Source organism: Vidua chalybeata, chromosome 1 (genome assembly GCF_026979565.1).
Source record: "Vidua chalybeata isolate OUT-0048 chromosome 1, bVidCha1 merged haplotype, whole genome shotgun sequence".
Taxonomy (NCBI): Eukaryota; Metazoa; Chordata; class Aves; order Passeriformes; family Viduidae; genus Vidua; species Vidua chalybeata.
The window spans coordinates 40,764,343-40,779,821 of NC_071530.1; the positions used below are offsets into that span (position 1 = coordinate 40,764,343).

At 36.9% G+C, this 15,479-nt stretch overlaps 1 protein-coding gene across 3 annotated transcripts in view; it reads left to right on the plus strand.

Moving 5' to 3' along the window:
- Positions 1 to 15,479, plus strand: part of RBMS3 (RNA binding motif single stranded interacting protein 3) — a 701,764-nt gene that overhangs the window by 663,095 nt on the left and 23,190 nt on the right. For all 3 annotated transcript variants that reach the window (XM_053943264.1, XM_053943265.1, XM_053943273.1), the window contains one exon: positions 3,935 to 4,045. In XM_053943264.1, the coding sequence (XP_053799239.1) occupies positions 3,935 to 4,045 (111 nt within the window). The remainder of the gene's footprint in view (positions 1 to 3,934; positions 4,046 to 15,479) is intronic.

Genomic DNA, 15,479 nt, shown 5'->3' on the forward strand with positions numbered 1-15,479 from the left:
AATACTTAAAGATATTTTACCACATATAATAAACTGTATTTGGTGTCCTTCCTGTAATTTGAGTTTGTTGCCATAGAGGGGGTGTGCAGTGTTCATAAAGTCTGGCTTCTCTCTTTGTAAGTGATGACTATATTCTGAAATATATACATTTACTTTCTTATAGGAAAAATATGTGCATAAAGCTTAAAGCATTCTAAAACAGCAAGGTCTTTCAAATAAAGTGAAAAGAAAAGCTAATCTGTATGTCAGCTTATTTTAGGTTTATCAAAATGTTACAAAAAACATGCTTGTCTGTATCATTATTCCTTACCATTTGCCCTGTAAATTTCTTTTAAAACCACTCTAGCATCGACACAATTGTATGACTAATCATATGCTGAGAATATGTTGCCAAATTTAAAAGTCATTGTCATCAGTTTCTTGTGGGAATTACAAAAAAAAAAAAAAAAAAAAGTTATCATGCCGAGGCAACAGGGCAACCAACAGGACAGATCTAAATAATTGACTAGACAACTACTTTTTTTGGCAAAGACAGTGCCAAAACCTCATGATAATTTCTTCTACGGTTTTTTTGCCATTAAAATGGGCTTTAAGTAACAGTTTGCAATGCTAAGATGCCTTTCTATAAATTTACAAACCCAGTAAAATCAGACATCCAAACAGATGAAGATAAAACAATATGTTTGATATAACCTTTGCCAGTAGCCAACTGGATGTTTATCAGCAATTACATATTATAGGCTGAAAAGAATCAAATTACTTTTAATATGATGGCAACATCTGAGGCAAAACATTTTTGTCTTCTACAGTTAAATAAATTGAATATGAATGGACTTGACAGCATGTAATATGAAATGCATTATGGTCTGGAGACTGGGGGTCGCCCTAACAACCAGACAATATTTCCTTAATTAAGTATAATTTCTTTCCTACGTGATCACAAGAAGATTCTGAACTGGTGAATTAATGATCTGGGAAATGCATGTAATTCTCTGCTCTAGGTAACTGTCAGCTTAAAACATGTTTAAGCTGTCTTAGGAAAGCTGCAAATATTTGATTTGTTTTCTCAGCTTCTTTTTCTAGCATATTAAATGGTGTATATTTAGGGACAGGAATATGTATATTTTCAATTTGGAAATTATATGCTTTCTGTCTCTGAGCAATTTTTTTGTCCTTGATATATTCTCTCTAGCCCATATTTTTTTAATAGTTTGTTTGTAATACCTGTCGTGGTAACTTATTTGCTGAAAGACATTTGCTCTCAGATTTTTCCATTCTTTGTCTGGCAGTTACATTTGTTAAACTAAACCGTAAGACTTCCTTCATCACTGCCCCTCCTTTATTTCCAGGTTCCTGAATTTATACCCAGGAATGGTTATCAGTTATAGATTACATATGTAATCACAGCAAGTTCCTCTAACTGCACTTTTGCAATTAAGCATCTTTGCACAGGATTGCATCCAGAGGGTTCTTGAGTATATCCAGTGAGGGAGACTCCACAACTTCTCTAGGCAACCTGTTCCCGTACAGGATCACCAGCACAGTACAGAAGCTCTTCCTCAGGAACTTCCTGTGCATCAGTCTCTGCCTGTTGCCTCTTGCCTGATTGCTTGGCAACACTGAGAAGAGCCTGGTTCCATGCTCTTACCACCTTCCCTTCAGATGCTTACATACACTGATGCCCTCTGATCATCTTCATGGTTCCCCCTCTGGACCCTCTCAAACAGGTCCACGTTCTCTTTATAGAGCTCCCCCAGAGCTGGACACATCTCTCAAAGTGGGATATTATGAACATGGAGAAGAGAGGGAGAATCACCGTCCTTGACATCACAAGTGGGAGCCCAACTTGTCTGTCATGGGAAGCCCTGAGGCAATTCTCCACCTTTGAGCCAAAGGAGAACGCTGCTTGTAGAGGGAACTGAGAACTGTTTATCAGTTGACAAATTTAATTTGAGCGCATATGGTTTGATAGAGTAAAAATACTGATCACTCTGAGCACAGAGCTTACAATTTCCTATCATAACCAAAAAGTGCAGTTGAAGTCCAAACCCTAGGACCTTATCTGGCTGCATGGTATCTGAGGCCACTGATTTCAAAACCAAAACAAGATTACTTTTGTTGTGCATGGTTCTTCTTCAGACTCTTGTACTGAATTTGCTATGCAGGAACTGCTGGATGGGCTGAATGGGTGTGTGCCCTGCAGACTTGCTTTTAGACTCTTTCACCCAAAGGAAAGATTTCACTGTGTGGTAGTTCATTAAATGAGCTAATCAATAAATTAATCCATGTAAACCAGTGCAAATAATTAATAGCCATTAAAGTGACAAAAGTGGCAAGTGTTGCAGGTTTGACACATGCACACTGATTGGCTTGTTTCCTAAGCATTTATTTGGAATCATGAGAGATACTCCACAGAGGCTAGCTTCTGTAATTTGTCAGATTTCCTTAGGGAATCTTGTCAATGCAAGAAATGTAATCCACTCTGTGACATAAAACAAATGTGGATGTATTTCATATGCTGAGAGTATTACAAAAAGGACTGACCAAAATGAGCCTACCTTCTAGACTCTATACTTCTCAGACAGGATGTGCATAGAAAAAATATTGCTGGAAGGTGAGTCAAAATTGAATTGGTATTTTCCCAATTGCTGTTGCCAAGCAATCAGAATTATTTTTATTTATTTTTATTTGCAACTGAAAATTTGAAATCCTTCTAATCAGATCCTTTGCAAAAATAGTTCTATGTAAATGTGAGATAGACATGTAAGAACAGATATGCTATGAGTTTTGAAACAAGTTTGTTTTACAGGTTGGTTAAACAAGTTTGTTTATAGGTGAATTTTTCCAGTATTCTCAAAGGGGGAAAAAAGTAATTTTTTTTTTAACAGATACATTCATCTACATCTTTCGCGCTTTGTAGTAGATGTAATGTGATTGTGCAAGTTTGTGATGTGTGCGCACAAAGATGCATACAGAGTAAAGTTATTATTTTGTTTGAAGAAATGACTGGAAATACTGCACTATCTGCAAGAAAAAGAGCAGACCACACTTTCTGACTGACTTTCTGTAACCAACACAGGAAATAGCATTTTACAACATAGAACTGAAGAGAATCAACACTTCATTAAGTCATGATGTGGCCAACATGGGACCTTGGGGAGTGGGAGACCAAAAGCCAAGGAATATGAATGGCAAAGAAGCTCTCTCTCTAACGCTCCTCTGGCATGTCTTTTGTTTCATTTTTTGGTCAAAGTCTCAGTCTTGCTTTAGTACATATGCTCTTTTTTATTAATGTCTTTGTTTTTCATGAAGAGAAGAAAAATACTTTAAAACATTGTGTATGTGTTTTAAATGGGTGTCACTACCAAACTTACTGTCAATAGCTAGCTTTACTTAATCAGCTATAAAACACCATGAGTAAGGGTTCTTAATTGAGACTGGAAAAATCCAAGATCATTACCGTAATAGGCTGAAGATCTCTCAGACTGAAGGCTTTAGAAGTCAGAGAAAATTGGGGACATATGTGTTCTGTCTGTAAGATTGTTCTATATAGGATATGAAAAAATGGAAATGACAGGCATTTTGCAATGTACAGTAGCATTCATCATAGAAAGAACATATGCATTTGTTTGTCAGAAGCAATGAAGTAAAAAATGACACTTAATTGGAGCTGACATAAAATGGCCTCATTAGCAATACAAGTAATATATGTGTGTAGCTTGGTTGTCAATAGGAACAAAACTTATTTTTTCTGACAGATGTATTAGCATCTTTTAAGATTCATGTCAAGTTTTCAGTCAGATTCACTCATTTAAAGAATGCCTTTTTTCTTCTTCTCCTTCTTCTTTTTTTTTTTTTTTTTTTGGTTTTTTTTTTTTTTTTTTTTGTTTTTTTGAATGTGAGAGGTTGAACTGTAAATAATGTGTGTTTCTAGGGTGCTGTGATAACACCAACAATGGACCACACTATGTCAATGCAGCCAGCAAGCATGATGGGCCCTCTGACCCAACAGATGAACCACCTTTCCTTGGGCACAACAGGAACGGTAAGATCACTTTTTTTTTCTCTGTTGCAAAGCATCTATTGGGTACTGATTTTCCTAAGGTAATTGAGTACTCTTTTCAGTGCTTTTGATGGTGAAGTGAGGGCTTCATCATCACAAAGTAAGCATTAGTTATTACAGAACAGAAATGACAAAGTAGTATGAGTAATAAAATGGTAGGCCAACAAAACCTAAAACCTAACCTGATCTATGTTTAAGAGGAATTATCTGTACTTGTTCTCATGTAATTATGGAAGTACTGCTCTCTCAATTTGTTTTTTAAATTGTTTGCTGGTCAGTTGAGAAAGTTTCATACCACTGGGATCAGGAGTTCTGACTTTGTGGTGGGATACACTACTCACTTGAAACCATAGTAGCCAGCCATATGTATTTTGTTCCAGGCTTAGAAATGGGATTTTTTGGTCAAGGCCAGCTGTGTTTCTAGTATATCATATTTAAATATGCATATTTCAACAGCTGTTTTCAAATTTTCTTTTTCAGCTGTGTAGGTCATACTCAGTTAACTCCCTCAGAGTCAGAGAAATGCAAAAACCACCCTTAATTAAAATCCTTTACTCTCTCTGAAAAGTTCCTAAAATGCAGCAGCTGCAGATCATAAATGATGGTTTGATATGTGAATGTGTGAACACTGCATGTAATGTAAATTTTTGCAAAAGTACAGGCATACATATTAGACTTCTGTTACTTTAGCACACATGCTCTTTATGTCATAATTACATGAAACATGTAATTACATAACATGCTCTGTTATGCACTTACCCTTTTTTTCACCACTGTTCTACTTGATACTAATCTATAGGAACACAGTTTTCCAACTTTTTTTTTTAGTTGAATAAGGTACTTAATACAGTTGCAGCTCTACAAAGTTATTTAACTCACTGTGTTGGCTCTCTTCCTGATCTCTTCTCTTCTGTTGCTTCTTTCTTATCTGTTGAATCTAACTCCAGTGTCTCTTCCCACTTCTTTAAAAAATCTCAGTTAAGATCTAAGAGTTCTGTATTTTTTTCTGACAAAACTTAAACATGATGGTTCATTGTTTATTCCTGACATTTTAAAGGTTGCATTCAATAATCCAAAGAAGTAGGAATTACATGGCAAAGTTAATCTCAACATTTTTCCCTTCATTAAATTGAAGCAAATACTTGGTCTAGTGAGATTTTCTGCCTGTGTAATTATTGTGATTCCAAAGCTTGTTTAACAGTTAAGACAAGGAAATGGAAAATGAATTCTGATTATGCTGTTGGGCAGCTCCTATGAATTTTTTCCTCTGCCTGTCATTTTCAATTGCATAACACTTAACAGACATTGCCTTCTGCACTCATTGTCTCACAATCTTAATGCAAACTAGAAAATTCCCAATTAATGTTATCTCCTTGCTTGAGACCAGTGTTACAGTGCTTACAGTAACAAATCCATCTGGGGAGTCGGGCAAAGGACTCTGAGAGGCAGTGGGTCATATAGTAGGATCCTGAGATCCTGAGATCTAAACTCATGTTTCTGCAACCAAATGAAAATCTTTCCTTTCTTTTCCTCGCTCTTTACACAATTTTATCTTTCAAGGTCGCAGCATTCCCTGTGATAATTTCTTGAAAGACATTCAGAGGTATACCATACAGGTTTATGTTTACTATCTGTACAACTCCTAAGTCACTTGCAGAAAACATAAAGAGCAAGAAAGAGTAAACAATTGATGAGTGCTACAATATCCATAGGTTTTTCAAACATCTCAAATGACACCCTATTTTTATCACATACGGGATTTCTCTTAGATAAAAACAGCATCAGCACCAAATTCAGTTTAAATACTTATGCAAGCAGTATAATCATGGATGTCATAGATAGTTTCTTCTGTTGGGAATTCCTCCTATCAGAAATCATGATTTGGGCTGCCAGTAGCAGTTTTGCTGGATGTATCCATCCAGATGTGAAATTCGTTCTTCGGCATGTATTCTGTTACAGGAAAAAAAAAAAAAAAACCAAAAACAGAAACACCAAAAAAGCAGCATGGGGAAAACAAGCTATTTAGAGATTTGATTTATTTAGAGATATTTTTACTTCATTTATTTGGAATTCTGAGTTTTGGTCCAGAGAGAGGAGCACTGAGAGCATAAAGCATGAAGAATTGTGCCAAGTCCAAGCCATACTACTGTGAGTGCCTCAGCAGGACTAGGTTTTATGGGAGATAAAGGATATAAATGATACATATCTATTATGAATATATTTTTCATTTTTATCCTTAAAACTGTGCAACAGAGTGCGATAAAGAGCCACCAGCTACCTTCCAAGAATCCAGCCAGATTTTTTTAGGCAAACAAGACAAAAAGTCACAAATAATTCTACTCAAATAATTCTACTCACTGTTGGCAGTAACTCTGTCTCAATTTAATTTAAAAGCTTGCAGTATGCAAAGCAGGTTTTATTGGAAGGCTTTCATAGGTTCACTTTCTTAGACAAAGCATTTGCTAATTAGCATAACATATTTTTCAGCCGAAACAGACCCCTATGGTCACTTAAGTGAGAGTTGACTTCAAAACCACCTCCACACTTGCCTGATTCAAGATGAACACTTGGTTTCTAAAACATTGCTTCAACAGAAAATCTACTCTTTAGTGAGAGAGCTAGAGAAATAGCACAAGGGTCTATGCATCTTTATATCTTGTGGGAATTACTCAGCCTTTTGATGTACCTTAAAACATTAAAATACTCTGTCCAGGCTGGAGCCATTCCATCTCCCTTCACAGAGGGAGCCATTCCATCCCCCTTCACTCTTTAGCTCTTTGGTGAGGTGAGTGGCCTGAGTAACAGCAGCCTCTGCTATTTCCTGCCTCCATCCAAAAACTGGATTTGAGTTTTGATCTGTCAGCCCTGAAAAAACCCTTGGGAATCCAGGGGGTAGCTGCCTTCATCCACTTGATTATTTGGTCACCAGCCCTGGTTAGGCTTCATGCTGCTAGGGTGCTCACTTCTATCTGGGAGCTTCCAATTCAGCAGTCAAAACAAAGTAGCTTTCCTACAGACTCACTCATGGTCAGCTGCATTTCCCTTGTGCTAGGTAAACCCTTCCCCCCAAAATACAAATAATTTTGTTTAGGAAACTATTTGCCATGAATGGGGGCAGGAAGTTTTCTTTCTATCCAAACTCCTAAAAAATGCATATTTAATTTCATTTCATTATATTTTTAACATTCTTGATTCTTACCTATTATTGAATTGTCTGCATAAAATTAGACTTCTCTGCTATACCAAGCACTCCCCAGTCAGGAGGATGCCTAATCAGGCTATCAAGATGCCAGGAAAAGCTGCAAATCCATCTTTGCTTGATTCCAATGGCAAAGGATGGTATAGGGCACTGGAGGGAGAGAGGAGGTAAAGGTGTGCCATTTATGGCATCTTGACCCTATGCTCCTGTGTTGTGAGAGAAATTGGTACAGCATTTGCATGTCCCAGTTACTGTGCTTTGTGCTTTATCCACCAAGAACATAATTCTTTTTTGCCTTTATGAAAATCAAATTGATTTCTGCTGGTGAAAATACAGTTTTTGATGCTGATGAATTGAGAGGCACGTGTGCTGCTCTGATCACTTCCCCATTCTGCTTGAAATCTGGAGTTAAGCAGACGATCTGCCAGAGGGGTGATTTCTGCCATATTTATATGTATTTTTCATAGATACCTCTTCACTCAAAAAGAGCAAAAAGCATTTACATGGGTGTGCTAGCTGTGGGCAAATACATAAAGGAAACCTAAGCTTAAATTATGTCAAGATTACAGCAAGAAAGCAATAGCTCTGAATATTCTGATTAAGGCTGACAACCCAGCCTCAGCTCCTACAATTGTATTAAAATGAAATTTTAATGCCAGAAGGCATAATGTGAAGACAGACAAGAGGTTTAAGGCTTGAATTCTTTTTTTCCTAGTTTATTATTATTTATTATAGTAAGTCTTGTTTTTCCTATGTAATAGTCACCTACAATTAGGTCTGCTATTAAAAAAGGTACTGTAGAGGGAGAACAGAGTGTGTTAGTCTGTAAGGGTAGCACTGAAAGAGCAGCATTAGTATGTGTTTAATAATGTATAGAGGCTGGAATTGTTCCGTCATCAGCCTATCACTCAAAATGTTTCTGATACAGCCATTGATCTGACATCTCTTTCGTGGTTTAATAACATTGTGATTGATGCCTGAGTGGATATAATACAAAAACCTTTAGAAATGTAAAAACTGAGCAGTTTGATCACTGCTTTCAGTCATTGCTGCTCGGCACTTCCAAGTTTGGCCGTCAGCAGCAATAATCTGCCTCTTCAGTGGGAAGCAGATTTGCTTTATTCTTTCTCCTGTGCTTGTCATTCCTGAAGGAAGTTTGCTGTTCTGCACATTCTTGGTTGGGGTTTCCCTCTCCTCCCTGGTGTTAGCATCCATTTCAGATACTGCTTGGATTCCAGTTTCATTCAATAGTTTGAGGCAGCCTTTGTTAGTCCTCATAGGCAGAGGGCTAACTCCAGCTTTTTCTCCCGCTCCTTTGGAACTGCCATAGTGTAGCCTTGTTTCGTCTTAAATCTTTGAGGCCCACTCCAATGGGAGAGTGAGTAGAAGCCAGTTTTTTTACTCAAGGTGGTAGTTCAACTGAGCTGCTTAATTGTTCTCCACACTTGACGTCCATTCTGCTTTCAGTTTCTAATTTAGAAACTTGATAGGCAACTTACAAAATAAACCCTCCATTGCACTTTTTAAACAATAAGAACAAACAAACAAAAAATGTTTAATTGTACCAGATACTCTGTATTAAAAATACAGGTGAAAGAATTGCAATAGCATAATGTAGCATCCTGTTGTAACTGCAAACTACCTTAACTCGGCTTTCCTGGTTTATAGTTTCACTGAAATTTCTCAGTGGAATAGCAGGCTTGTTATGCAGGTACATCAGTCTTATCTTTCACTTTGTTAGTTCTTTTTGTTGCCAGCAAGGCTTGATGATATCTCCAGGACCCTTCAATGGAACAACAAGCTTGTTATAGGTTTTTTATCTTTTATTTCCTTTGGATGCTCCATGGTCACTAGTGGTTTAAAATGTCACCTGAAGGCCTCAGCAGAATAACTGCTTTGTTAGATAGGGTTGTTTTTTTTTCCTGTTTAATCTTCCATTCAATTTGCAGATACTACAGCTACATGGAGCTGAAACATCATCGCATTCTCCTCATGTTCAGGCTCTTGCTCAAAAAAAGTACTCTCTGTTATTCTAATTGTATGTCACAAGGTCCTTGGAGAGCTACAGGAGCAAGGTTTCTTTGCAGTCTTGTGCCTTTCACGTTATCAGGTGTTAATCTTAGAGCTCTTTTATTTTATTTATTGACTGACAGTTTCGGTTACTGTTTGTGTTGAAAATATAGGACTGAACCCATTTCCAATGAAACAGGCTGAAACTAAGATCTTCCTTATGCTTTTACTCAGCCAAAGTCTAGGGTGAATGTAAATGATTAATAACATGGAGCTGTCCGGGGCAGGAGATCCATTTAAGGAGAATTTATTTAGAAGGGAGAAGATCAGCATAAATTCTTGTGAGATTTATAAAAAACAAGTAGCTCCTCCTGCACTTTTTTCCCATTCTCTTGAAAGACAGTTCCAATTTAACTCATGTAATTTGAGATAAAAAGGGGCACTCAGTGCAACTGAAAAGCACCAGATTCTAAGCAGTCAGCTCCTGTGTTGATGAGACTCTTTCTGCTCATCTGTTTCAACAGGGGTTCCACAGTCTATGTTTGACCATAGCTGTGGTTAGATGGTATTTTGAATGAATAGAGTTTATAAAATCATATCTCTGTAGTGTTCCCCCTTCACTTCTGAACTCAGCTCTATCTTCCTACCATTTGTTGGTGTGGCTTACTGTTTGCCTTTATGTGCAAGTGTTCAATCTTCAAAGCCACTACCTGTCGTAGGCAGGAAGGGAAAATGTAAAAGGTGAATAAACAAAGATGGAGGGAATTCCATTTTTGGTCCATGCACCACTTCATCTGAGCCCAACAGGTCAGTAGCTTTTATTCTGCATTAAATTTTACCTTCATACAACACTTCCACAAATGAACAAAGAGCTTTTGTTGCCTCTCTTTGAGGTCTCAGCTACTGACTCAAAGTGACATTAGCCCAGATTCCATTTCAGAGAAGGAATCAACTCCCTGATTGCGGTGATAAAAATACACATCAACACAAAGCAACAGTGATGGATCAGGAAAGCAGAAAGTATCAGCCAGAAAAGCCCTAACTAATATAACTTCATTTTCATCATCAAACTAACTTCATTCATATAATTTATTTGCAAATGACTTTACATAACTGTAAACTAGAATATTTAGAGGCTTGTTTTTCATATATTTTCTTAAATATGACTGCTGCAGTTCTTTTTGTGATTTCTAGAAGTGCCACCTGGTGAATGGGAGTGCGGTTCAAAGCCACCTCCTCCAAGCATGTTATTTTTTAATTTAGTGATAGCCATGCACTGCATATAAAATGAACTCTTATTTTGTGGTAATAAATAGAAACTGAAAGCCATAAAACTAGTAGTATCTGGCATAAATTTAGTGGTCTGCAGAAAATTCCCCCCAAAAAGGCTCATCTATAGTCATACTCCCAGAAATTTTTGTTGCTATCTCTCCTACAGATGAACCAAGACTGCGAAGTCATTTTGCTAACTACTAGTAGGTCATTTACCTAAATACTCTGAATTTCAAGAGGAAAAATATAATGTTCACACATTTTCTTGTGAAATTGTGCTAATGCTGTAAATGCCAGGGCAAGTTTTGAGGAGAGAAAGAATCTCTTTATTTAGCAGACAGGGAGGTAGAAGAGAGGAAAAAATAATAGGTTAAAAAAAATCCTGAAAATTATTCTTAGTTTGAAACATCCCACCACACCTACAACTGACAACTCAATAAGAGGTGGAAAACAAAAGTACTCTAAATGTCAGGTCTGTCATCTGTATTTTCTTGATATGTTTCTCTTTTGTAAGTGTGTTTTCCATTTTTCAATCAGAAGAGAACTCTTTGTCTTACTAGAATGAAACTTGTTTTTATTGTCCTGCCTGTGTTTAAACAAGGCTTGGGTAATTCTCACTGAAATGAGGAATATGGCTTTCCAGAGAAGTAATAAATCAAAATATAAGTGGTGAAGACAAGCTCTGTAGGGACTCTGTAATACAAGGCAAGTTTGAGGATAGAGAGATGAAGGGTGTTTTTCAAAACTGTGGCCATGTGAAAAGCAAGAAGTGTCTCCCAGAGTGCTGCTTCCACAGCTCTTCTCTGCCAAGAGCTGGGAAACAGATCGGTGGTCATTTCTCCTCGTATGCAAGTGCACACAAATACAGCAAGAAGTCTTGAAATCCTTGAAGAAGTTATTGTCAGAGGAAAAGAACAACATGATAAATTTTATGGAAAACCAGCTAGCTTATCCTAAGTACTGTTGCAGTCCTTCCCACATTATCATTCAGGTCTAAGGTGAAGCACTTGAACTGTATCAACCTCAGAGAGAGATGTAAACTTTAGCTGAAAGAAAATGGCATGGAGGTGAAAGACGACAGTGGTTTACAGCACAACATAGGTGCATGAAGGGTATCCATGGAAAGGAAAAGAAATTTTAGTGGCGTTAACAACAGGGTTATAGAAGTTGAATAGGGAAAGCATAACTTTAATATGTTGCAGAAGAAATTAAGAGTTAGACTAATGTTTGAAACAAGGCATAGAACATTCATTGTTTGGGACGTCTAGAACTCAACTGGACTTTAAAATCCACAGGAGGAATTTCCAGGTGTTGACACAAATCCAGAGCAGTGGCTAATAGCCTTTTTTCATCTCCAACCTCAGTTTTTATCACAAAAAGACATTGTTATTTCAGTTCAAAACAAGTAATAGTCATTTAAATACTGAGACTTCAGGATGTTATAAAAAGTTTTAAAAATGTTTGCTGAGCATGATGTACCAAGTCTCAGAAAAGAGCTGTGCATCAAAATAACTTTTTTTTTTTTTGCAATGTCTGAGGTTTACAGTCAAAGAGTAAACATATGTTGCAACTGGCCATTTACAGTGTTGTCTTACTAAAAATCATTTGGAACCGAGAGGTAAGACTGATTCATTTCAACATGTGTTGTGTGATTAGTAAATATACTGCACTCTTTGAATTTTTTTTTTTCTTTCCAATAAGATGGGTATATTTTGTTAAGCAAAATGTTTCTGCTCTGAGCAGCAACCTTTGAATTACATTTCCCATATTCTTTCATAAGGGAAATTTTTTAATTCCAGAGGAATTGGGACTTCACAAAAACACTAGGTTGAAGGTGTTTCAGTGTTTTGGAAGGTGACCAGTTGCCATGTTACCAAAAACATATACAATGGAGTTGAAAGTGAATTTAATCTGAAAGATGTTCAGTATTTTACATATTTTAATCACAGTGGAAGAGATAACATAACCTGTGTATTGGACAAAGTCCTGGACCTGCAGCTGCTCACAAAAATAATATTCTATTGAATTTCACTGCCTTTTTCCATATCATATCCCACTGAATTTCAGCTCACAGTGTGTTTCACAGTTAATCCACATGGCTTATCAGATGATTGGCAAACTGGTACCCCAAAGGTTTAAACTTCCTGTAAGACAAATTACCAGTGCTTTTGGGGTATCTTTCTTGTTTTCTTCCGAAAAGAGCTGCCTGTTCAGGGTTCACTCATTTGTGAAGCAAGGTTAAATGAAGGCGTTAAAGGTACAGTCTTCATACATTGTGTAAGACACTGGGATCCTGTATACACAGTGATTTCAGCCTGAAGTTCTCAGAAAAGGATAAGCTTTGTTCAAATGATTTACAAATCTACAGGGAGCTGCTGATGGCAATAACCTCTGTGCCTTCCGATGGTATTTTATTATCTATGAGTTATGGGTGCTTCTGTGTCAGAGCTAGGAGGCTGTAGAATCCTCTTGCTCCTAAAAGACTCAGTTTGGGAGGAGATTTCTGTGGTACCTAATATTTACTATGAAACATCTCAGTCAGCACTTTTCATTGAGATGTAGCAAGGGGTTTGAGAGCAGCTGTGTTGAGTGAATTTGGGAGTTTGCTGAATTGAATTGTTTTTCTAGCAAGGTGATGAACTGTTGAACTCAGCAGATTTCTACTGTGTGGCAGAGGTGAGCCACACCTCATGGGGATGGGTCCAGGGAGCCCTTGTATCCAGAGGCACATCCTTTTCTGGTCCCATGAAGGACTGCTCTATCCTTTGTGACATTTTATGACTTTTGAATGTCATAGACTCACCTGTATGCTTCTAATTTTGCCTTTTTAATATTAGTAGTTGTAATACAGCAACAGAAAATGTAAGACTTTAGTATCTAAGTGTCCAAATTATTGTGCATTTGCCAGCCTCAACTCCCAGTTTTCCTTTTTTGTGTTTCCCTTGGGGGTTTCTCTTAAATCAATAGAATATTTATATGACACAAACTGATTTCAGTGATGCAAGAGCTTCATGCTGTTTGTGTTCTCTGCCTTGTGAACCACAGCTGTGTGCAGTATTTGCAATATAGACCACAAGTGCTATGATTTCCAAAGTGATTTTTTTTTTTCAACCGCTCAAGCACCTGACTGTTCCCTTCCTCCTGTTTACTGTAATTTTGCTCTACTGCCAGCCTTTTCCACCTAAAACACCTGCATTTGACTAAAAAATGAGTTCTATTTGTTCTTTTTTCAATCGCCATTTTTGACAGTGCAAACTGGAGTGACAAAAATACAGTAAGGGGAAGTGAGAATTGGGCTATGTTGGTATTCCTACAAATAACCTTGCCTAGTTTATCCACAGAATCCAAACTGGTGTTCAAAATTCTAGTGTTTGAAGATAACTTTTTAACAAAAGCCATTTTGCTATTTTGCTGACTTTCTTTTAACGTACAAGTACTCCTATCTAGCTTTAGTGGAACTGACTTCCTATGAAGACAATGGACTTATCTCAGAATCTTTAGTCTTCTGGAAATAAAGGGCTGTTCCAACAAAATGGCCATCATTTGGTTGATTGGTATTATTTTTCCTCTACACTATAAGATTATTTTATAAGATTATTGTATTACGTGAAGTTTATCCATAACTAAAAGAAGTAGCAACAATTTCAGATTTCCTTGATGTGTTAGGGGACATAATGAAATAGTAGCAAAAAATTCCACTCAGTGTGTAGCCATTGGTTGAAGAAGGAGGTTTCCTTATTTTATTTGCACCTGAACAATATTGAGAGCAGAAGACCACTGACCTTGCTGAAATCTTTACCCTTTGTTTAAAACTGAGTGTAACAGAGCTGGAAAACAGAAAATGATTGATGGAAAAATTTAAAGTAATTAATCTGCAACAGAAGGCAAAGAAAATAACGTTTCAAGGCGTATAAATCCACTCTTGTCTTTCATTAATTTTCATACAGATGTCATGAGCAGTGTTATATTTTCTTGCATTTCAAAACAGGAAAATATGGCTTAAACACCATGGCATCATCTTGAGCTTATTTTTAATATTAGGATTTTTACTTTATTGAATACACTATTGGATATGTGTTCCAAGGACTCTTAATTATATGATTGCAATTACGAGTTTGGCACAGAAGTGTAAAGTATTAGTGTCTCTTGTCTATACTTGTTATAAAGAGATATTGGCAGGTGGAGCTGATCCTATTGTAAACTAAGAAATTTCAGTACTTACTGATAGTTTGAAGCACTTCTTTTTTAGGCAGTTCAGTTAGTTCACTTTATGAAGCTGTGGCATTTCTATGGAAGTATTTTAACTCCATCTGCACATATCCTGCAGATTTATGACAAACATTTCTTCTTTTTCTTTTTTTTTTTTTTTTCCCCTAAGGTACAAATTATACAGGAGGGAATCTGTAGCATTTGCTGTTCCTCCCAAACACAACAGGACTCCAGTCTTTTCAGAGACATCCTGAGGCAGAGAACAAGTGACAAATAGCAACAGCAGTACCTATAATGCATTTTATATAGTCAAGGTGTTTTAAAAATATTAATTAGACCTTATAGCATCACTTGAATAAATAATCAAATTAATGCAAGTTCTTCGATTTCCTTTGAGTTAAATGACTTCCATATAGTGTAGTGTTTCTTACAGTATTGACAGCAGCTTCTGTTCCAAACCCAGGGATACTCAGCTGTACATTTGAGGCAAAGCCCAGAGTCTCAGTGTGATGGACTGCCATAAGCTGTTCTGGTCAAGGCAGCTGAGCTAATTGGCCCATTCTTCTCAGTAAGAAAAGAGAAGATTTTACCAGTTGAAGTTATATTTGGCTTTACTGCCTAGCAGTGAATCTGAATTGCTTCTTGCTGAATAATGTGTAATAATCTGTCCTCTATATGAATAATCATGAAAAATATTTTAAAATAGAATTCTGCTGTTAACTCAGT